Source organism: Aspergillus novofumigatus (genome assembly GCF_002847465.1).
Source record: "Aspergillus novofumigatus IBT 16806 chromosome Unknown P174scaffold_4, whole genome shotgun sequence".
Classification (NCBI taxonomy): Eukaryota; Fungi; Ascomycota; class Eurotiomycetes; order Eurotiales; family Aspergillaceae; genus Aspergillus; species Aspergillus novofumigatus.
In genome coordinates, this window is record NW_020194277.1 from 1,319,431 (window position 1) to 1,340,584 (window position 21,154).

At 53.2% G+C, this 21,154-nt stretch overlaps 10 protein-coding genes across 10 annotated transcripts, besides 1 other annotated feature; 6 read left to right on the top strand and 4 right to left on the bottom strand.

Moving 5' to 3' along the window:
• Window positions 1-578: 578 nt before the first annotated feature.
• On the bottom strand, window positions 579-1,100 carry P174DRAFT_430924 (uncharacterized protein; the record flags this gene model as incomplete). The annotated part of the gene is made up of 2 exons (XM_024825666.1): window positions 579-794; window positions 852-1,100. The coding sequence occupies 2 exons, from the start codon at window positions 1,098-1,100 to the stop codon at window positions 579-581; spliced, it is 465 nt and encodes a 154-aa protein (XP_024682547.1).
• A 301-nt stretch (window positions 1,101-1,401) lies between these two features.
• P174DRAFT_485065 (uncharacterized protein) lies at window positions 1,402-1,914 on the bottom strand (the record flags this gene model as incomplete). The annotated part of the gene is made up of 1 exon (XM_024830766.1): window positions 1,402-1,914. The coding sequence occupies exon 1, from the start codon at window positions 1,726-1,728 to the stop codon at window positions 1,402-1,404; it is 327 nt and encodes a 108-aa protein (XP_024682548.1). The 5' UTR covers window positions 1,729-1,914.
• Window positions 1,915-2,067: 153 nt separating this feature from the next.
• Window positions 2,068-2,289: a sequence feature (Protein overlapping with rRNA (P174DRAFT_165602, PKX93954.1) was converted to a misc_feature.).
• A 267-nt stretch (window positions 2,290-2,556) lies between these two features.
• P174DRAFT_460087 (NAD(P)-binding protein) lies at window positions 2,557-3,637 on the top strand (the record flags this gene model as incomplete). Its single annotated transcript, XM_024829841.1, has 5 exons — window positions 2,557-2,599; window positions 2,809-3,048; window positions 3,124-3,298; window positions 3,330-3,482; window positions 3,511-3,637. 5 exons carry the CDS (start codon window positions 2,557-2,559, stop codon window positions 3,635-3,637), a joined length of 738 nt encoding a protein of 245 aa, XP_024682550.1.
• Window positions 3,638-3,803: 166 nt separating this feature from the next.
• Window positions 3,804-4,536, top strand: P174DRAFT_450892 (Clavaminate synthase-like protein; the record flags this gene model as incomplete). The annotated part of the gene is made up of 2 exons (XM_024828978.1): window positions 3,804-4,176; window positions 4,246-4,536. The coding sequence occupies exons 1-2, from the start codon at window positions 3,949-3,951 to the stop codon at window positions 4,534-4,536; spliced, it is 519 nt and encodes a 172-aa protein (XP_024682551.1). The 5' UTR covers window positions 3,804-3,948.
• Window positions 4,537-5,139: 603 nt separating this feature from the next.
• Window positions 5,140-6,089, top strand: P174DRAFT_420526 (uncharacterized protein; the record flags this gene model as incomplete). The annotated part of the gene is made up of 4 exons (XM_024824870.1): window positions 5,140-5,390; window positions 5,449-5,515; window positions 5,588-5,849; window positions 5,929-6,089. 4 exons carry the CDS (start codon window positions 5,140-5,142, stop codon window positions 6,087-6,089), a joined length of 741 nt encoding a protein of 246 aa, XP_024682552.1.
• Window positions 6,090-6,703: 614 nt separating this feature from the next.
• Window positions 6,704-11,503, bottom strand: P174DRAFT_420527 (ABC drug exporter AbcA; the record flags this gene model as incomplete). Its single annotated transcript, XM_024824871.1, has 5 exons — window positions 6,704-8,443; window positions 8,536-9,418; window positions 9,470-10,420; window positions 10,479-10,646; window positions 10,710-11,503. 5 exons carry the CDS (start codon window positions 11,501-11,503, stop codon window positions 6,704-6,706), a joined length of 4,536 nt encoding a protein of 1,511 aa, XP_024682553.1.
• A 2,363-nt stretch (window positions 11,504-13,866) lies between these two features.
• On the top strand, window positions 13,867-14,491 carry P174DRAFT_420528 (Zn(II)2Cys6 transcription factor domain-containing protein; the record flags this gene model as incomplete). The annotated part of the gene is made up of 2 exons (XM_024824872.1): window positions 13,867-14,016; window positions 14,069-14,491. The coding sequence occupies 2 exons, from the start codon at window positions 13,867-13,869 to the stop codon at window positions 14,489-14,491; spliced, it is 573 nt and encodes a 190-aa protein (XP_024682554.1).
• A 562-nt stretch (window positions 14,492-15,053) lies between these two features.
• Window positions 15,054-16,525, bottom strand: P174DRAFT_450896 (uncharacterized protein; the record flags this gene model as incomplete). The annotated part of the gene is made up of 4 exons (XM_024828979.1): window positions 15,054-15,442; window positions 15,490-15,602; window positions 15,627-16,453; window positions 16,521-16,525. The coding sequence occupies 4 exons, from the start codon at window positions 16,523-16,525 to the stop codon at window positions 15,311-15,313; spliced, it is 1,077 nt and encodes a 358-aa protein (XP_024682555.1). The 3' UTR covers window positions 15,054-15,310.
• Window positions 16,526-16,810: 285 nt separating this feature from the next.
• On the top strand, window positions 16,811-17,600 carry P174DRAFT_370581 (uncharacterized protein; the record flags this gene model as incomplete). The annotated part of the gene is made up of 2 exons (XM_024822339.1): window positions 16,811-17,024; window positions 17,089-17,600. 2 exons carry the CDS (start codon window positions 16,811-16,813, stop codon window positions 17,598-17,600), a joined length of 726 nt encoding a protein of 241 aa, XP_024682556.1.
• Window positions 17,601-18,572: 972 nt separating this feature from the next.
• Window positions 18,573-21,019, top strand: P174DRAFT_460090 (C6 zinc finger domain protein; the record flags this gene model as incomplete). The annotated part of the gene is made up of 4 exons (XM_024829842.1): window positions 18,573-19,441; window positions 19,584-20,548; window positions 20,569-20,765; window positions 20,789-21,019. 4 exons carry the CDS (start codon window positions 18,573-18,575, stop codon window positions 21,017-21,019), a joined length of 2,262 nt encoding a protein of 753 aa, XP_024682557.1.
• Between the last annotated feature and the right edge of the window lie 135 nt (window positions 21,020-21,154).

The window sequence follows — 21,154 nt, forward strand, 5'->3', positions numbered from 1 at the left end:
TTTATTAAGTTTCCTATCATGCCAGATGGGAGCATCTTAGAGGCCGGACGAAACTCTTATATTAATGTTGGTGTACAGCGTGTTATGTTCAAGGCTAAGGTGAGCAGAGACACCAGCACCAGTTATCTCTATTATGGTGTGATGAGCCATTTCATAAATGTCCTAGAGACACATATCATCAATGGTGAGCCAAGGAATATCTTGCCTTTCAAACTTTGCGAGGCTGCTTGCGCATCTGACCTGGCTGGGCAATACAGCTGGATGTGGGCTTGAGGAAGCAACTGTCAACTAAGGTATGATTCGCAAAGATGGTTGGGATGAGAAAGGGCGCTCTCATCACAGACTGACTCAATTATGTGGTGGCTGTTTTTCTCATATGTATCTGATTTATTTTAACTCATCATAGTTATTGTTCAAGTTGTATTCAGATAAGTGGGCCGATGAGCAGAACAGAATAATAGACAACAAAAGAAGTCTTTATTTCTGGTATCTTTATGCTAATCTTGACTTCCCAAGCGTATCTCTCAATCCTGTTGGTCAATTTCTTACATGAGTTGCGCAATCTTTTGGGCGTCTGCTCACATTCTTTCCATTAGCTCATATTGCTCACTTATCCATCGCAACTGCGTTTTCCAAAATTCCCATCTTTCCAATGAGAACAATGAGTCTCCGTGCCATAGATTGGAATCCCTCTTTTTTGATTTTTCGAGGAGAGAAAGGTCTTTTTTTCCCACAAACCCGAAGATAATGTGCCCGGCAATCTCAAAAAATGGAACCATAGCGTGCACATCAGCCTAAAATGCGCAAGTCAATCAGGGCAAATGCCATCATGGCCTTTCATTGTCACTCACATTCAGCATTTGCATATAATCAGTAGGGCGACCAGTGTCCTGATAGCGGTTGCCTTGCCACTGCGGTGGAGGTTGTTGGGCATGGGTCCATGGATCCTGCTCGAGAGCAAATACAATCAATTGAAATGCCACGGTTAACTCCCTAAGATCGGGAGATTCGGGAGGATAAGTAGCAAGAAAGTGCGCATAAAAAGCGTTCGCACTGTGGAAGTCAGTCCACCCGTAATAGGGATATGGGCCGTATCTCATCTCCCAACAACCTATGATGAAACGATTAGTATAAGCCCACACTTCGTGTATGAAATCAGCTGCCTAGGGGAACTCTATGAAGGGCAAGAGGATGTGCAGGTGGATATCTCCGAAATTTCAAGCTGTTATGCCAAGGGAGCAAAGAAACCAACTGCACAGTGTTGGTCTGTTAGGGGCGGGAGAAGGAAAAAAAGGGCCACTCACGGGAATATGTCTCCGACCAAATGTAATCAAATGCCTCTAAGGACCGCCAGGTTTCTAGTTGGTTCTTAAAATAGCTGGTGTGGATCTGCTCCTCAGTTCATTCCAGCTGAGGCAGCGCGCGGATTGCCTTAATTAACTTAAGAATAGCAGGCTGGTAGCGCGGCATGTTGATAGCAGCATCCCATAATAACCAGGAGACGCGTTCGCCTTTGTCCATAATGTTATTCTGGCGCTTCTCAACCACGCGACCCTCATCGACAAGTGACATTAGTTGGTGAGCAGCATCCTGTGCTGCAATGGCATTAGCTATGCCAAAGGACTCAGCAAATTCTTGCAGGGTTTGAATTTCGTCCAGAGTCGGAGGGTCTTCCTCGTCCGGGTCTGGATGGGAGAAGTGTTCCCACTCAGTGTAGTCGTCTCTCATGGATGCAGTTTTGAACAGGTGTCGCAGATGAAGGAGTCAGGGACTGTATCCTTCGGCCATTTAAATGGCTCACGCTAGTGACCAATTCTGGAAGTGGATCCAAGTTTCCCATGCAAGTCCAACTTTTAACCAGATACATGGTTAATCTGGGCACCTACCATGAGTTCACAAAGTAATACACATTGCCTCTCCCGGTATCTCCTCTCAACCATCATCACGATGTCATTGATACTTGCAAATGATCTTTGGTATGACACCATATATTCCGTTCCTCTCCCACTTCTAGTACATACGACCATAGGGTGTGGAAAACAGGGCTTCCCGTCCGCTCAGCCGTACTTAAGCCACACGCCGGCCGGTTAGTAGTTGGGTGGGTGACCACCAGCGAATCCCGGCTGTTGTATGTTTTTGCCCTGTCTTTTTGTTATATTTTTTGACGTTTTGATGGCCTTGACGGAAGTGATGAAGACGGCACATTGTAGAGGATGGTTGCAGCTTTGAATTTTTGCTCTCCTTCATGATTTTTACCCACCACTCCGTAAGTGGAAAAGCGAGGAGCATTTTTTTGGACCGGAGAGTAAATTGAAACGCTGATTCTCATCTACTCGCCGTTTAAGAGCACGCAGTCGAATATCTCCTAGTCCAGCCCAGTGTGCAACTAGCTAGCTTTACTGCTCTCCACTCTGCTGCCCGTTTTGACTGGTGGCTTGCCGTGCCTAAACTCGACTTCGGGATAGCTCGACGTTTACCTTGTCGGTAGTTGACCGCAGAGTTATCTATACTCCGCTGAACGGAACATTGCTTTGCAATGGTGTTTCTGTCAGCAACATGGTAGTTTTCAAGATTCACTTATCCATTAGTTCATGTCACCGTATTTCCCAGTAGAAGGTTACCAGTTAGAAGTATAAGTGTCCTAACTGGAGTTGTAAATTCTCTGCATCTCTCAAGGGTCTATCACAATTCCAATCAATCAGGGGATCAAGTGACGCTAAGATCCTTGTTCTTATCACGGGTGCCAATACTGCCTAGGTGAGGTAATAGCAACCCCAACTGGTTACAGGAGCTCATGAATCATTATAGGATTCGAAGTAGCAAAAGTTCTCTTTGCCCGCCCAGGCCCCTACCACATCCTCATTGGATGCCGAGGCGCTATCAATCGCGCAAACGATGCCATATCCAAGTTGAAGCAACTTTCGCCCAACAGTTCGTCCACCGCGGAGCCACTATCCATTGATATCACCTCGGAAGAGTCAATCTCTGCAGCTTTCAAGCAAGTCCAGGAAAAATTCGGCCATGTCGACATCCTGGTGAACAATGCTGGTAGTATTCCCCCCTTCCATCCTGACCAAGGGATTTTCACCAGTGCTCACCGCGATTGATATTCTCAACCCACAGGCCTGGCCCTAGACACGGCAGTCACCTCGGGCCAGCTCGTCCCGCGCGAGGGCTGGAATCAGACATACGACGTCAACGTTACCGGCACCCATCTCTTCACCTCCACCTTCGCGCCCCTCCTGCTCACCTCACTGGCCCCCACCCCGCGCTTGAACTTCATCACCAGCGGCCTGTCGTCCATCACCGAGGCATGCAGGCGGAATGAGCCCGCGCTACACCCTTGCGCCGGCGGGCTGGCCCAAGCCGGACACCCTGTGGTTTCCGTACCACGTGAGCAAGGCCGCGATGAACATGCTGGTGACCGAGTGGGCGCACCTGCTACGCAACGACGGGGTGGCGGTGTTTAACGTGTCGCCGGGGTTTCTGAACACTGGACTGCGAGATAAGAGGGCCATGGGGGCGATTGATCCGGCCTGTTGGGGCCGCTTTCTGTGCGGATGTTATTGAGGGGAGCAGAGATGAGCAGGCCTGGCCTCCGAAGGTGATCCGCAAGGATGAGGTGCAGCCGTGGTAGTCAGTGCCATTGGCCTTGGGGGGCTTTTTCCAGAATTATCCGAGCGTTGTATCGCGTGATTTTTTCGGAATATATTATGGTCAATACATATAACATATTATGGCGTATCGCTCTCGCTCAACACAAGTTAATGCCCCGCGGAAATGAACTGTAATGCCGCCTTTTTGGCAGCCATATATCTACATATCATGGCGTATCAGTAGCGAATTGGTCACTCCAATTAAATCTCGCCAGGTGAAAAGCAGAACTTAAGCCGCGCGTTATCAAAGCCCAGGAGCAAGCCATTGCACTCATTTACTCAATCACCAATCATGGGCAGCCTCAGGGGTTCTCCGGCCATCCCAATGGTGGACGTCAGCGCATTTTTTGACCCCAATGCTTCGGAGGAGGCACGCCGGGCCGTTGTCGATGGCGTATGCAGGCCCAGGACCATCGCCAGTTCGGAGGTGAGTTTTACGAAGGCCGGATTGGTGGAGCGAATGAGAAATGTGCATGTTGCTTACCCTCGCCTCCCCAGTCGCCGACCACACCGACTTTGGGTGCGTGTCAATTAATCTTCAGGAGCCTGACACCACAGGCCTAGAGGTGTACTACCCCCCCCCGCCCAGACATGGGTCGCCGTCCCTGTGGTTGAAGACGCATTCGTGATCAACATGGGCAACATGATGCAAAAATACACGGGCGGCTACTACCGCAGCGCCCGGCACCGCGTCCTGACCAACAGAGACAAGCACCGCCACAGCGTCGCTTTCTTCCTCAACGGGAATCTCAAACTCATCGCGAAGGCCCTGGACGGGTCGGGGGTCGAGACAGTGGTGGGGGAGCACATCTGTAGCCGGCTGATTGACGCCATGGGTGCTACCGGCAAGTTGCTTCAGCGACGGGTTGCGACTGCATAGGTCTTTACTGCGGGATGATGTCGACTGCTCAAGTGTTTTAGGGTTATGAAGCTATCCGGGAGACGAGTGAAGGCACATGACTAGCTATACAGACTCAACATTTATGTTATTCCCTATCATCCATGACAGTCCAGCACTGGCTTTCCTTGCTGAGAGCTTCTGTCCATATCCTGCAAATATGATATCTGTTCAATAGTGATGAACAGCCTCTAGCTGCTAAAGATTAGCTGTGAGACAATGAATTCAGTCAATTGGCCGAGGATAATATCCTCGGACAATATCATCGGACAGCAGTAATACTCCTATACCTACTTTTTCTCCTAGGATTTAATCTCCTTTTCGATGAAAAGAATAGTTAGCTATTGATGTTGATGGATAATCGCCCAATTTCCAGGAAAGACACCGAGAGACAAGACTGTCCCGGCAAAAGATCAGGAGTAACGCCAGTCGACTTCCCGCTGGACGCAGAAAAAAGACCTGCCTTTTCATCATCAAAAGGCAGTCTGTTCGAAGTGTGGAATCTAAGCGCGGTAACTGTCATGTCCACCAGTTGCTCCATAAGCAGAACAGACTTGTATAACTGGTTCAGCCCCAGCGAGGAATATGGAGACCTTCGCTGCAGCACTGTCGTCGTCATGGCAAGTGACATTGAGCTGCACAGCGCTGCTAGGCATCGTCTGCCACCAGATCTTCAGGCAGCCTGTTGAGGTCGACAGCTGGGGTTGGAAAATGGTGATCACATACTTCAGCGTGCTCGGCAGTGTCCTCGTCGGCTATATACTGTCAACCGAGCTCAGTCTCGCATCTGCAATCCTTCGCACCTACTCGGCCGGAGCGGCCTTTCTTGTGGGACTGTAGGGCAGCATGCTGCTATACCGGGCCTTTTCTTCCACCGGCTCGGCCGCTTTCCAGGTCCGTCTGCGGCTCGTTTGTCGAATCTATATCAGTAGGTAGTTACCTGTTCAGCGTTTACGACACGGTCCCCGGATTATCAATCCCTCTGGGATGGGTCAATTATGGCTGACTCGCCGAGGCCTATTGTCCATGACAGGCACGAACATTGCAGTACCACCTGCATGTCCAGAAGCTCCATTCGAAATATGGCGACTTTGTGCGGACCGGGCCGCGCGAGGTCACGGTGCTGCGCGCTTCGGCTGTCGAGCTCATCTATGGCTCTTCGTCAAAGTGCACGAAAGGCACATGGTACGATCAGAACTCGGGGAATCCCGATAAGGTTGGCATCGAGAATGTCCGTGATAAGGAAAAGCACCGAGTCCGCCGGAAGGCTTGGGATAAGGGGCTTGGTTTCCGAGGTAAGCACCTAAACATATATATAAGTAGAGCAATACCTGTTATAAAATCCCTTTTTCTTTTTTCCCTGACGTTGTAAAGCTCTCAAAACGTACGAGACACGAGTGTCCGGCAAAGTGAACCAACTGATGACTCGCATTGGCACGGGCAAGCCGGTTAATATAACGCAAGACAACATCTTCTACGCCTTTGACGTCATGGGAGATATCGCCTTCTCCAAGGACTTTCATATGCTCCGGTAAGAGATGATCAACCATTCCTTCCCCGAAACGGGCCCGGCTGACGGAAAGCCGTCAATCACAGCACTGGTGTAGAACATCCAGCCGTGGAAGGTCTTCACTGGGCCATGGCAACCGCGGGAGTCGTCACAATGTTGCGTTTGCACCGGGGGAAGACGGGGTGGCGTTTTGGGAGGAGGTGAAGGAGACGCTGACTTTGTGGCTTCCGGCGTTGAATCTAGTCTTTAGCCCCAGATGAAGGGCGTTATGTTGCGAAGCAGCATTCCGCCAATTGGACGGCGTTCTGAATTTTAACCAGAGGGAAATTCAGGCGTCGACGAGAATGAGACTATGAGATGCACTTGGTAGAGAAAGACCCCTGAGACGAGAGACCGGGTTAGCGAAGCTGCGTGGCCGCAACTAGTTTTGTTGCGGATTCTTTGGTTCTTCGGGATGAATGCCAACGATTTCCGCATGATGAAAGTATTTCATACACTCTTCTGGCAGAATTGAGATGTCCAATTTGAAACACTAGATACTCTAATGTACAAATTGAATCAACGGCTTTCCGGGCCGTAAAAAATCGCATTATGTTTACCCCATGTACCCACATATCCAAACGAACAGATGTCCGCAGCCTACCCTGACACGTTCTTCTTACCCTTGGGTATCCTCGCCACCCAGTACAAGACCAACGCCGCCGCAACGTTGAAAGCGACATATGCCCACATGATGCCAAAGTTGCGCCACCTGGTCTCGTACTCCGCATGAATAGCCGCTAGATACACGTTCGTCTCCTTGACCTTGCAGTACTGGCAGTTGGCCGTAGCACCCGATTCCAGCAGATACCCACCCGCCGCGGAGATATGCTCAGTCATGTACTCACCGCACGTCTGACCGGCGGGCGGATCGAACGTGGTGAACTCGTTGCTCGCGCAGGTCACGTTTACATTAGCGAGGCCCGTCGAGAGGACAGCTGAGACGTAGTACGAGAGCGGCGAGGCGCGGTAGAGGAAGATCCAGAAGCGGGGCATCTGGTCCGGCGAAGCGAGGACGCCGCAGAAGAAGAAGGCAAGCACGAATATAAAGTTGGCGATATTGCCGCCGTCGTCGGCTGAGCCGGCGAATGAGATGCAGAAGTGCGCGAACGTGGACACCCACATCAGGAACACCCAGAAGAGGAGCAACATCAACACGCCACGCTCGGGGCCTTGTTCCGCAGCGTCAGCGTTCCTGTAGAAGCCCACGGGGAAGTAGAACAGCGCCCACATGAGCACGGAGGCGACTGTGTACCAGGGTATCTCGGTCAGGATCTGGCTGAGCATGAAGACCTTCCAGCTGTATGTTTTGGCGGGCCTCTCCCGGGCCTCGTAGAGCGAGCGCTGCGTGAGGAAGTGGGGGAACTGCTGGTCTACCAGCTGCCCGACGATACTCATCAGCTCGAAGATTGCGAACATCTGGTTCTGCAGGCCCTGGATGCTTAGTGGGGAGTTAAGGAAGACCAAGCCGATGAACAGGCTGGTGGCGGTGCAGAGGAGGAGCTTGGAGTAGATGTACGATGGTGTGCGCCATGTCTGTTGGAATGCGCGCTCCGTCACCACAAGGAACTGGCGCCAGAGGGGTGTCGCAAATTCGCCGTACAAAGTGGACTCGTCGTTGCTGCCATCGGTGGACACGTCTGGTGGGTTCTTGGAGCGCAGCTGGGCGAGTTCGCTCTGGATAGTGCGGTATTCGGGGCTGGAGCGCCACGTTTCGTGCCAATCAACTTCTGAATAGCTGCCGGGTGCGGCGCCGATAGCCTCAAGCATCCACTCTCCAGGGTTGGCGCCGGGTGGGCAGGGCTTGGCACCATTGCGCTCGAAGTAATCGATGAGGGTCGTTGAACTCTCTCCGATTTCGCCTGGACGGGTAAGTGTGTTAGCCGCACTCGATTTGGAGATGACAGTCATCATGCGTTGCTGACTCCCGAGAGAGGGAACAGGACATACCGAAATAAACAGTCTTGCCCCCTTAGCAAGCAAGAGCAGGCGATCAAAACGTTGGAATAACATCGCAGAGGGCTGGTGGATGGTGCAAAGGATCGACTGGCCCGCTTTGGAGAGTTTGGTCAGTAAGTCTAAGATAGCCCAGCTGGTCTGGGAGTCGAGGCCCGACGTGGGCTCGTCAATGAAGAGTAAGAGCGGTGGTTTAGCAGCTAGCTCGATGCCAATCGTCAGGCGCTTGCGTTGCTCAACGTTCAGCCCTTCCCCTGGCACGCCAATAACAGCATCGGCATACTCCTGCATGCGGAGCAGCTGAATGACCTCGTCGACGTAGGACAGTTTGTCTGCCTTTGGGACGTTCTCTGGCTGACGAAGGAGAGCGGAGAAACTCAGAGCCTAAAACAGAACGGTAGTGGTTAGTCGACTTACAATGCAGAAAGAAATGCGGCTGCTGGACTTCGGAGAGACTCAACAGCCCTTGCACTCACCTCACGAACCGTACTCGTCTCGAGATGCAGATCTTGCTGTTGTGCGTAGCCGGTCTTGCGCTGGAAGCTCTCGTCGCGGAGTTTTCCATCAACCAACATCTCGCCAGTGAGGACGCCCACACCGGCGCGGCGATCAGCAAGGCAATCCAACAGCGTGGTCTTGCCAGCCCCGGAAACACCCATTAGGGCCGTCAAGGTTCCAGGCTTCACCCAGCCATCGACATTATCCAGAATGCGGCGAGGCTTGCCCTTGATCTTGATGTCGTAGCACACATTGCTCCAGTGGAACACGCTCGTGGAGCCCTGAAAGCCTCCCTTCTTGCTCGAAGCATAGCTATTGCCCGGCTTCTCCAGCAAAGCTGTTACCGGGCCTGAGGGCAACCCCTCAATGTCCTGATGGCGCTTGCTGGCAAGTTTGGGGACGCATCCCCGACGGAAAACAAGGATCTCACCCTTTGACTTCTTTGCTGTGACGTACTCGCTGGCCATGAAATACACGATATGGTTAAAGATCACCATGGCGATGATGATGCCAACGTTGCGCCACTTATGACTGTGGTAGTAGCTGTACGCTGAGTTGATATACGCGTCGCCGTTGACGTAGGATTGACCCGGTACGGCGCCGATAGCATCACAGGCCACGGTTGTCGCACCGGGAGTTCCATAACTGGGGATGTATGATGAACAGGTGAAGTTACGGGAGTGGTACTCGTTCACCATCAGGGCTTCGTAGCCGTACGCCACGGGGTTTAGGTAGTTGATCCACCGGCACCACGACAGCATGTAGCGAATCGGGACCACGAAGCCGGTGAAGACGAGCAGAGCAAGCATCAGAATCGATGCGGGCACCATCGCTTGTTGTTCTGTTCGAGACAGCGCGCCGCTGGAAACATGTTTAGACACCCAAATCCCTTTGTTCGATTGCGCAACTTACATGAATCTGAAGACCCCAGACATGGCCAGAACAATGAGAAAGACCACCAGCAGGTAGAAGAAGAAGTTCCCAGGATGCCGGTTCAGGTTCGTCATGAAATAGAACACCAAGTTGAAGGAAACGGTGCCGGTGATCTTCATGGGCAAGTCAACCAGGACAGAAGCATATGACTCAGCCGAAGGGTGGTAAAAGGCGTAGCGGGCCTGTTTTTCCACAATGGGCCGTTGCGCGTACAGGGTCATGACCTCGAGGATAGAGGCGAAGGCATTGAACAGGATAGCCATGAAGAGAACAACAGCCCGTCCGTAGAATGACGCCGTTGTCTGGCCCATATTGTAGAACAGGGACGACATGATGAGCGCCATAATGACGTTCCCGATCATGACCCAGATAGACGGGCCCGGATCGGCCCAAAACCGTCTCCGTCCTCGCCACATACAGAGCTGAACCTGCTGAGAGTACGTCAGGGTATATGGCGAGTTTAAACGCTGACCCTTGGCCTGGTGCGCCTTCTTGAGCTGTCGATAAGCCAGGGCGTCCGGCCCGTCAATCGGATGCTGAGCCTTGTAATCCTCAATCTCACGCCGTAGAGCCTCGTACTCCGGACTCCTTTTCCAAGCGGCTGCGAATTCAGCGGCCGTCCGCGGTGGGTTACAGCCAGGACGAGGGATGCGTTCTGCTGGGAAAGCCATGGATGTGAGGAAGTCGGGCGTTGTCTGCCGAGCCGGACACTCGAACCCCAGATTGATGAAGTAGTCCCTGGCCCGGGACGCAGGTCCGAAGTAGATCTGTTGTCCTTCGTAAATGACCAGTGCCTTGTCGAATAGGTTGTAGGCGTTCTGAGGTGCCTGATACATCGATACAGCGCATGTCTGGCCGAATAATTCTGACTGCAGTCGGAGGGTCTTGCAGAACTCAACCGCGTTGGCCGCGTCCAGGCCGCGCGTTGAGCTGGAGTTTGGCAGCCAACAGTCAGCATTTGCTTGTGCACAGCAGAGAAGTCACTTACTTGTCCCAGCACTGGAATGGGGCGTTGGACAGCGTCGCCTCCGCAATCGTGACACGTTTGCGTTCGCCCCCGGACACTCCGCGTACGAACTCGTCCCCAACGTTGGTATGAATGGTGTGAGTGATCCCGTACATAGCCATAACGACGTCGCGAAGATGTTCGCAGTATCTATGAAGAAGATGGGCTTAGCGTATCTCAGCACTAGGAACACTTGGGATGGAAGCAACTTACTGTTTGCGAGTGGTGCCTGCTGGCTGCTCCCTTTGGCAGCGAGCGTACGAGGCAAAGGTCAAGGTCTCGCCAACGGTCAACATGGGAAAGTGGACATCGATCTCAGCAGTATAGATAGCATCGCCTCGATGCGAAGTGTGCATCTCCTTGTCCGAGATGCCTTGATAGTTGAAGTACGAATTCCGGTTGACGTAGATACCATTCCGATCGCCCGAGATTGTTCTCAGGAAAGTCGAGCAACCGGACCCAGGAGGACCCAGGACCACGCACATCTCTCCTGGACGGATGATGCCGTCAAACTGCTGCAGGATCTCCACTCGGGTTTGGCCTGATGTGCTGGTGCTGGGCAAGAGACGACGAGCAACCATTCCCGGCAGGGCCAGCCAGATATTTGCGACAGTCTTCTGAAAGTCCATCGCGCTGCTGTAGCCAAAGACGCTCAAGTCCTGGAAACACAAGCCGACTCGACGGAAGCCCTGACCGCGCTCCTCAGTAATCCTGGCAACATTCCTGGCCCACACTCGTGCATTGAAGTTGTTGCCGGATGGGTTCAGCGGGGAATCCGGGTCACCGCTGCCGAAGATAGGCTTGCCGTCAGAGTCGTGGGAGCTGTTGCGGGTAAATTCACGAGCGAGCTCCTGCACGGTGGAATGCCGCGACTCCATCGATTTCGGCGGGTCCTTTGCTCCAACGTAGCCGTCGTCAGTAAACCCTTCAGTCGTGTGCTCCAGTCGGCTCTGCTGGTTTTGCGTCCCATTGGGCCCGAGATGGGCCAATGCCGTTGCGGTCGACATAATGCTCTGGCAACGGTCTGAGAACTGAAGCCGGATTTGAGGGCAATCGTGTTGGATGGAAGACACCCAGCTGCCGTGAGAGGAATCACCTTAATAGGCATCCGGACAAGGCCGAGCTGGTGAAGATGAGCCGGAAATAGGGGGGAACCATGGCGTTCTTGCACGCCCTCAGGCCATGTATCTCCCTTTGTTATTCACGTCTGTTGCTTGTTCCGTATACTTCGGCCGCAGGACTTCGGTCGAGGCGGAGAAAGTTGGGATCCCATTGTCCGAGGCCAGCGGTGTCGGCCGAAGCGGACATGAAAAGCAATCACGACGGACATAAAGCTCTATTATTAAACTCTGCGCTTGCCGTCACTGTCTTGATGGGCTTTCGGATAAGGTTCAGGGGCCGCTTACGTCCGTTGGAATGACCAGGAGCTCGGAATATTACCCTTTGATCATTCCCCCTCGTATCAGGCTCCGTTGGCCGACGGCTCACTGTCCAACACTCGTCTACTCGTTTGGCTTGGCAGCAGGTATGGAATCTCACGCAAAGCCCGAACTTGTCCAGGCTCAAGAATCAAGTGTCAAGACAAGCCTTCCATGAAAGAGATGTTGTATGGGTCCAACTAGGTTCATTCAAACATTGTTCAGGAGAACGGTGAGATGCCATACTGACAAGGTCTAGTAAATATCATTGACGACGAGCAAAGCTTCAAGGCCAAAAAATACCTCACTTCGCGCTGTCCGAAGGGTCTCATGATGCAGTCGACCAATTGAGATACCCAGGCCTCATTCAACTCTGCTCAAAAAAGTATGCCCAACCAAGATGTTGTCATGGTCAAACCTATTCAACCCACTTAGGTTGAGCTGCTGGGCAAGCCACAAAACCCTCCTTTACTGGCCCTCCTGTGTTAAGATGCGGCCCAAACATCAGAGAGCCAATTAGAAATCAATGCGAAGCCCGACAGAGCGGAAGCCAATTACAATCTATGGGAGACCTGTGCGCCCATCGGCCGAAGGGACATGCGGAGACACTAAAAAGGCAAATACTAAACAGGTCATTTATCCCACACTAGGGAGACACGCTTAATTACGCTAGTCCATTCTTAATTAGAAGATGCTATAGCAGTCTGTTGCCTAAATATGAAGTAAGAACCATTCCGAGGCGTTTCTGGGCTATGAGAACATGGTTCATGTCTTGCGAGATTTTGGTTCGGCCATCGGGCCGTTTCTAGTCTCCATTATATACACAGCCACAACCACAACCACAACCACAAAGGCAATGAGAGATTAATTATTTTCCTAATGGACCTCAAGTGATAGCATTGACCTTTTGACTTGCTCCTAAGCGTTGTCCAGGGGCTATAGCCGCGGTTGTCGATGACCAATGGCAAATCTTCTCGCCTGCTTCTTGTTAAACAGGATCCTCTCAAAACCGATTCCAGTTACACTTATTCCAAAATGCCTTCTTATAGCGCTGTCAGGTTGAGAATGGTGCGCCTGCGGGGTAGGCCAAAGGGCAAGCTTTCCTGGAACTGAAGGCAGGGGTTGCATGAGAGGCTTGCAGACCATCCATACAGGCGTATTTCGGGCTGGCAAGACTGTCTTAGTGCAGAGACTGTGAACACAGGAGGAAATATTCGGCCCATTAGTAGCGTGTTTTGAAATTCTCCATTTATGCCCAGTTGTGGGGTTTTATCGCCATGAATGCGCATGGCCGAGGGTCGCATTCATTCGTACTAGTTATACGGAATACCCAGGTTTTATTTCGCGTAGAAACACCTCGACTAACCTAAACCACATCTTAATAACGAAGCTTGGCTGAGAACAGACTGCCGTTGCGGTCATCGAGTTTTCTCGAAGACCTGCTGCCGAGTTACATGTGCTCTATTTACGTTGATATGCTCTCAACGTTGACGCGGGTCTAGCCTTCAGAATCGCGGAAGTCGGGAGACAGGTACGGAGTATGGCGACAGGATCACCACACCGCACTAGGGGACCGGGATGCTGATCCTGGCCGTGTCGTGCAATCATGTCCGGATTAAACAAGCATGCAGCGATTCGTTAATTTCCGTGCGAACAGAACACTGTGGTGAGAATTTAGTAAGTACTAACTGGCATGGCCTGACACGGGATACCGCTCTCATTCGACAGTCATGTACTTCCGCCTATAGGTGCCATTTTTAAGCGTGTAAAGGCCCTTACATTTCGCTATCTTGCGATGATACTAGCAACAAACAAGTTGAGGCGCATGCAAATGGGATATGTTGTCCTCGAACCCTGCTAGAGTCGCGTAATCCTGCGGCCTGTTATCTCCCTGCAGGCGTCCCAGAGTGGTACTTTGTCTGGAACAGCCTCCTTCTGCTGACGGCGAGACCATGGATGACAACCTGGCCAGGGTCCTTGATAAAAGAAGGCCGAAACCTCCTTCCAATGCTGGACCAACCCTCCAAGCCCAGATCGTCCAGATCGTTGCACAAGATCTCTCGTTAGGCATGCGGTGGAACTTCATGCTATATGGCTACTATGTCCACTGAGCGTCCGAGTCAATCACCATCCAAAAATTAACAGCAAGCCCAGTCCGTCGGACCCGGACCCGGACCCGGACCGGCGGGACGAAACAAGAACTCCAAGATGTCCGGCCGGACCCTTTCTGCCTGCGACGTATGCCGTCAGTCCAAGGTCCGGTGTACAGGAGGGAATCCCTGCTTGACCTGCCAATGGTCTCAAAGAAGCGGCAACTATAGCCCCGGTGGCAGGCTCGGCCGGCCCAAAGGCAGCAAGAACAAGCGGACTTTGATGCAGCAAATCCTGAACCTGAATAAAGAGCAGCCATCCCTGACACAGACGGACACGAACAAAAGCACTGCGGATGTCATGCAGTGGATTGGATCCGGAGAGCAACAACGACAACAACGGCAGCAACGGCAGCAGCCACAGCTTGAACCCGACTTGATCTCCTTTCGAGTTCGACTTGGAACATGCATTCGACGCCACAATTGATTTTGGGGAAGGCGAAAGTCCTGTAGGGGATGGCAGCCATGACCTTATGGGGGGGTGGATTCTAGACGTCAGAGCTACCTCGCTTTACGGAACGCGCACGGAGTGTAGATTAATCTACCTTTAGCCCACCTGTCCCTCGTTGATCCTCAGCACGTCCTCTATTTTTGGGAACAATCCATAGCACTACACTGGTCTTGCTCCCAATGCTGGTCACGATCTCCGTGGACGTACTTATGCCCGAGAGCTGAGATTGGTTCAATGCGGGGCTCTGGGATGCGGGTCATTCTTTTCTTTTTCCTATGGGATGGTGTCTTAGGTATTATTTGTATGCGATGGCTTCGACAGTTATATGGGATGGTGCCTTCCATTCTATTTTGAGTCTACTTGAAACCGAGATGATCAGATGATCAGATATCGGGTATGCGGGTGATCACGGATCAGATAATAGCGGATCAGATAATCAGACAATCGGATGATAGCAATCAGATCATCAGATAAGTATCAAAAAAGACCGGTCAATTGATTTGATCTAGTGAAGACACCGTACACACTATATTGGTTTCGACAAACTTGCACCTTGGGACTTGGAGAAGACGACAATTAGCCCGCGGAATACGAAGGCCCTTATTCTCTGACGCATATACTTCCAGTTGCTAATGCACAAGTAATCTATTCTCTATAGGCCGTGGAAACTGGATATGCCAGGAATAGCTCGGTACCAATGAGGCAAGGTCTATTTGAGTACAAGATAAATACACTAGGCACAATTGGTGCCCATATTACTGTCCTCAACCCCTCCCCATGAAGCGACAGGCTTCTCTAGAGATGGAATCCGGTAGTATCAATAGCCCGCACCCAGCTCCCAATCTTGACATCTAAGAGGTTATCAGGGACGCTGTACAGATTGCCAGTGACGTACAGCACGTTCGAATTATACTTGCTCCTTCCAAACTGGCAAGCGGTCGGCCCGGGAAACTCAAGTTGTTGCTCGTGCCGACGCCGTCGACAACAACAGCGGTCCCTTTCTTCGTTGACACGGCATAGACGGCATTGAGACCCGTCGCCCACAGGAGATCCTCGTCGCCGGCCCCAAAGGCGAAATCGTCCCACACTGCGACTCAACAATCAAGACGACCTCGGGGACGGCGGTAGGGACGGGGGTACCCGTTCTTCTGGAGCGCGACACGGTAGATGCCACCGGTATTCTGGTTCACCCAATACAGCTCGTCGTCCAGGATCCTGATGCCGTCGATGCCGACGTCCTTGCCGTGGGCGTAGGTGGTGTTCATCTCGGTGTAGTTGGTCATGACGAGCTCATAATCGCCGGTCTGCGTGTCGAGGAGCCAGATCTGGCCCGGGCTGGGTGTCCAGTCGACCTGCTCGTTCCGCGGGCGGAGGACGTACTGGTCGGAGATCAGGACGGTGGACCGGTTCCACGGCAGGGCGGCGACGCCCTGCAGCAGCGTGGCCTCGGGCATCCAGGCGACCATGCGAGCGGAGGGCGTTTCCTCGGTGAAGTCGAGCTCCATGGCGGCGAAGGTCCGGTCGACCTGGCTGGAGTACGCTGCGGGCGAGTATAAGCGCGAGCCGACGACGATGTACTTGTCCGGGGTGGTCTCGCCGATGCCAATGAGACGGTCGACCCACTCGTCGAAGTTGTAGGCGAGCTCTACCTCGGGCGTATCGGTCCATGGCTGCTTCACATGCCACACGGTGCCGTTGGGGGTGGACGTCGTGAGCAGGAGGTTGCCATTGGGCCGCACGGCGATGTTTTCCACCCACGTCCCGTTGGGCCAATGGTGCAACAGACGCCCAGGAAGGGGAACAGACCCCGTTGCGTTAGAGCTGCGCGGGAGAACCGCTGAAAGGGAGGGTGAGACGGCCAGGAAGCCGAGAAGGAGGGGGACACGGTGAAATGCATGGTGGCTTGCAGTGTTGACTTGGTAGCTCTGGGTAGGAGAACTAGACCAGGACCTTTATCGCCTGCTATTCAAATAATGAATCATCTGGAATAAGAAACATCCGATACGACATATCTTTTCCCTTTGGTAACTTCCTCTTACTGATTTCCTGTATCTACTCATTTGCCTCCGCGCAAACACGAGGCACGTACTTGTCCTTGGACTGGCAGATTTATTCCGTAGAGATGAGTTTGCACCCGCGATCACAGAATGTGAGTTTCTGCCCATGGACATAGATCCATAGGATGAGCGGCCCCTCCCCCCAAGGCAAAGAATGTTCAGGTGCCTGCGTTGTCAATTACCAACCCGGAAAGTCCTCTCTTCTTCCTCTTCTGTTGCGTCAAGTATCGCGATCACAATGGCCAGAATGACGACCAAGGAGATGTGGGAAACCATTAAGCAGTACTTCGGGGACGGCCACGTCCTGGGGTCTGCTCCACTGCGCTACAACATGCACATTTGCGAAATGAAGCGTCCATCCACAAGCGCCAATGCCGCTGAACCTGACAAGAATGGTAGCGCCAGATATGGAGTAGAGATCAGCGAGCACGCGATGCCTTTATACTCTGTCTGTAAGCAAGCTTTGGAGACCTACCTGGGACAAATGATAGATTAATTTGACTGAGACAGTGGGAGATACATGCCCTCCACCCTGCACATGTTTCGACATGGCGGCTGTAGTCAAGCGCATTGATGAGTACCTCGAAACCGCGCCGGACAGTCACCCAGACGACTTCACTATCACCAGCGGGAAGAACGACACAGACGCGGAGGAGGTGAACCTGTACATCATGCGCGACGTCCTCAGTTGGTGGGTCCATTGGGGCGGAGCACTGCGGCCAGGGGACTACTGGAAGCAGATCTACGTCGCCTTTGCTGCCATCCCGAACGATGTCCAGATCCCTCCCAATGCCTTCATGGATGGCTCGTATCGATATCTAGGCCACACGTGGGATGACTGCAGGCAAGGGTTGCTGGAGGAGGGCATGCCGCCGACGGAGGTCGAGTTCGTCGAGATGTGTCTCTGGCGGCAGATGCTCACCCAGTACTTTGAGAAGGTGGACCCGGAGGTATACCGGCTGCTCAAAGCCAAGATCACTCTTATGACGCAGTGCAAACGGGCAACACGCTTGGGTGTGCGGCGCTGATCCTGGAGACCGAGGGCCGTGTCCGGAGGAGTGGAGGACAACGCCCTCGAGGCGGCGTCAATAGCGCAGTGTCTGAGCATGGACATGGCCAAGGAGGCACTGGGGATCCTGCAGGGCGAAAAGACCGAGACGGTGGCAGGAAACAGGGTGCAGCTCAAGAGGGAGCTGCGCTGGGTTTATGTGCGGTGCATGGAGTATCTGGAGATGCAGCCCAACGCGCACTTGCTGAGGCGCTTTGCTTCCTCGGGGCTCCATTATGTTCCCATGATGGACCGCTATCTCGAGCGTGTGCGTGGCAACATCCGGTTCCCCATCACCCATCACGGGGGCCAAGGCGCGCATCCTCGAGCCGTTTATCAACCGAGCATACGTCCGTGAGGGATTGAATCCAGATGGACTGCTTCTCAACAAGATGGATGGGATTGTGGCGAGCAAGGTGCCCGGGGTAAATGGGTTTAGCAGGGTGAATGGGGTGAATGAGAGCATCCGTCAAGTTGTTTGATTCCTTGCTGTCATTGATACATGATTTAACTCGAATGCTTTTTGTTTTACAGTTTTCGTACCTACAGTAGTAACAATCCTGCCCTCAACAGAAACCATGGCGACCTGCAATGTATTTCCGTGTGAGCGAGTTCAACTTACACCGGCCCAGGCTCTCTGCACGATTTTCAAGCCCAATCCAATGCCCAGGGGAGGGGTTTGCAGGATTAACACTTGGGGCCTCCGGACATATATCCATACTAACTAATCCAGACCCCTGCTTCGGCCGAGCGGCTTTAAGAGACGGACATATGCCGCTTCGGCTTCTCCCTTAACGTCCGAGACCTGTCTCCGGCCATGACTCCGCCTGCGTCAGCCCATAGTGCGCGAACACTTTTCCAAGATTTCCCCTCTGCCATTGTTATGGTGATATGATTCGGCCGAATATGAAACACAGAGAAGATCGTCTTGTTTGAACCATTTACGACTCCCATGGAATGTCAGCAGCACCCACAGCCGCAGCCACAGCGACCTCAGCGCCGACGTCGAAGACCAGCTCTCTCTTGTCGGGAATGCCGTCGCCGCAAGATCAAGTGCGATCACAATAACCCTTGCGTGCACTGTTTGCGTCACAAGACCCGATGTATATACAAGCCCTATACCGATGGCCTTGATGACAGGCCCATCACCGGGACTAACCAGCAGCATGAGCATGATTTCCCCGCCAGTTCACCGCTTCGCCAAACTGCAAGCCCACCGCCGTCAGACAGCTCGGCTCCCCGACAGCTCGCTCAGGCTGGGGACAGGGACTCGGATAACATCAACGGATCCATCCCCGTGCCTCTCCAGGGCAGCAACTCATCCACGCCCTGCGTCACAGCACCGGCAGCGGCAACCGCGGCCCAGAAGGTCGCCATACCGGCTCGTGACCTGCGACAACCTCATCCGGACCAGGGCCCGGATGAGGAAGCCACTTTCCGTGATCTTCTGTTTCGGATACAGCGGCTGGAAGAATCTTCAGCAGGCGGATCTCGAATCAGTGACAGTCCTCTCCACAGGGCCAATGGACGATCTGAGGCGAGCGCGGTCTCTCTGGCATCTCGGTCGCCGGCCGGGTCGCAAGAGTGGCAAGCTGTCCTGAACAAGTCCAGGGATTGGGGCCGGAGTCGTTGGATGGGCGGGGCTAATGAATTCACCGCCATCATTGCCTGCTACAGTCAGATCATGGGCAAGAGTAGCAAGGACGGCTTGTTTCAAGGCCCTGAGACCTCTGCGCTGATCTCCCAGGCCACTGACTTCCTCCAGAAATGCAAGAATAGAGCGAGGATCATCAAGACCGGCCGGCCCACCAGAGGTCTCCTGTCGCCGGGCTTCGGAATTGCCCCCCTTCCCGCGAGATGGCCGATGCCATGGCCAACCTCTACTTGGCATCATTTGAATCGACGTATGTATCTATCACTGAGGAGGCTTTCTGAGGGGTACTAACGCTGAGACACATTGCAGGTATCGGATACTTCACGTCCCTACCTTCTGGGTCGAGTACCAAAGATATTGGGACAACCCTGACGGTGTTGCACCTAGTCTACGCCTCAAGGTTCTCCTCGCCATCGGCATAGGATCAAGTCTGTACGATCATGGACACAGAGCTGCAGCTCTTCGCAATATAGATTTGGTTCAGCAATGGATCTATGCTGCTCAGACATGGCTGTCTGGGCCGTTGGAAAAGGACCGCCTGGAAATCTCTGGGCTGCAGATATACTGCTTGAGTATCCTGGCCCGGCAGATCTTCTCAATCGGCGGCGATACAATATGGATCTCAATTGGATCGCTTATCCACAGCGCCATGCAACTTGGGTTGCACCGGGACCCTAAGCATCTCCCAGCTATATCAGTGCTGCAGGCCGAACTGCGCCGGAGGCTTTGGTATACTATTCTTGAATTCAATGTCCAGTCATCCCTGGATTCATGGATGCCGCCAAGGATCTCCTTTGATGAATTTGATACTGAGCCGCCCTCCAATATTAACGACGATGTGCTCGACGAGCTAACAACCAAATTCCAGTCATGCCCAAAGGGGACCTTGACCGCAACATCTGTCCAGCTTGCCTTGATCGATACGCTGTCCGTCCGCCTGCAGATCGTTCAGCTCCTCAACGGCCTCCATTCCGAACTCTCCTATGACCGTGTCCTCTCACTAAGCTCTGATCTGATTGACGCGCTTCAGGCCTGCAGTCGCTGGGTGAAGGATGGCGACGGGTCAACCCCGTTCCAGCGGAACCTGCTAGACTACTTGATCCGCCGGTTCATGATCCCCCTGCACTACTCCTTCAGCAACCAGGCGTGCACTAACCCGCTCTTCCACTACTCGCTCAAGCTCAGCCTCGACGCCGCCCTCGCTATGGTGTCTCCAGAGCCGGACCACAGCTTTGCCCGGCTGATGGCCACCGGCGGCGGGCCTTCCGGGAGGGGTTGCGATGCGCCACCTCAGCCATCAGTCTTGAGCTGCTCGCGCATGTCGAGACCCAGCGCCTGAACGGCACACTGCACCGGACGCGTCAGTACCGGGACTTCCTCAAACAGGCCGTCCACGACCTCATCTCACTGTCGGAGGAACGCATCCGGCAGGGCGAGACGAACGTGAAGAACCACACGTTTCTGAGCATGATTCTCGCGCAGGCCGAAGCGGTGGAGGCGGGGACCCGGTTGAGTTGCGGGTTGTGCGCGCCGCGAGAGATAGTTTGGAGCTGTGCAATACTCTACTGAAGACGAGGGAGGATACCGGGTCGATGCCGTCGCCTGACGATGCGGGACTGGCGGCGGGGATGGAAGGGGTCCAGGAGGTGGCCTTCGAAGGGTTTGGACCAGTCTTTGGGTGGGAGTCTTTCTTTCCGGACGCGGGCCTTGGTCATAGCTGGGGGTTTGGGAACTTAGATAGTTAGCTGTATCGTCAGTCTAGTCCTTTGCTTTAGTTTCAGGGGTGTTTTGGTTATCCTGTCTTTTCCTTACCCAGTCACATGTAAACCCAGATTTGAACTATACAGAAGGGAGTTTCATAGTGTATCTATTGCTCGCAA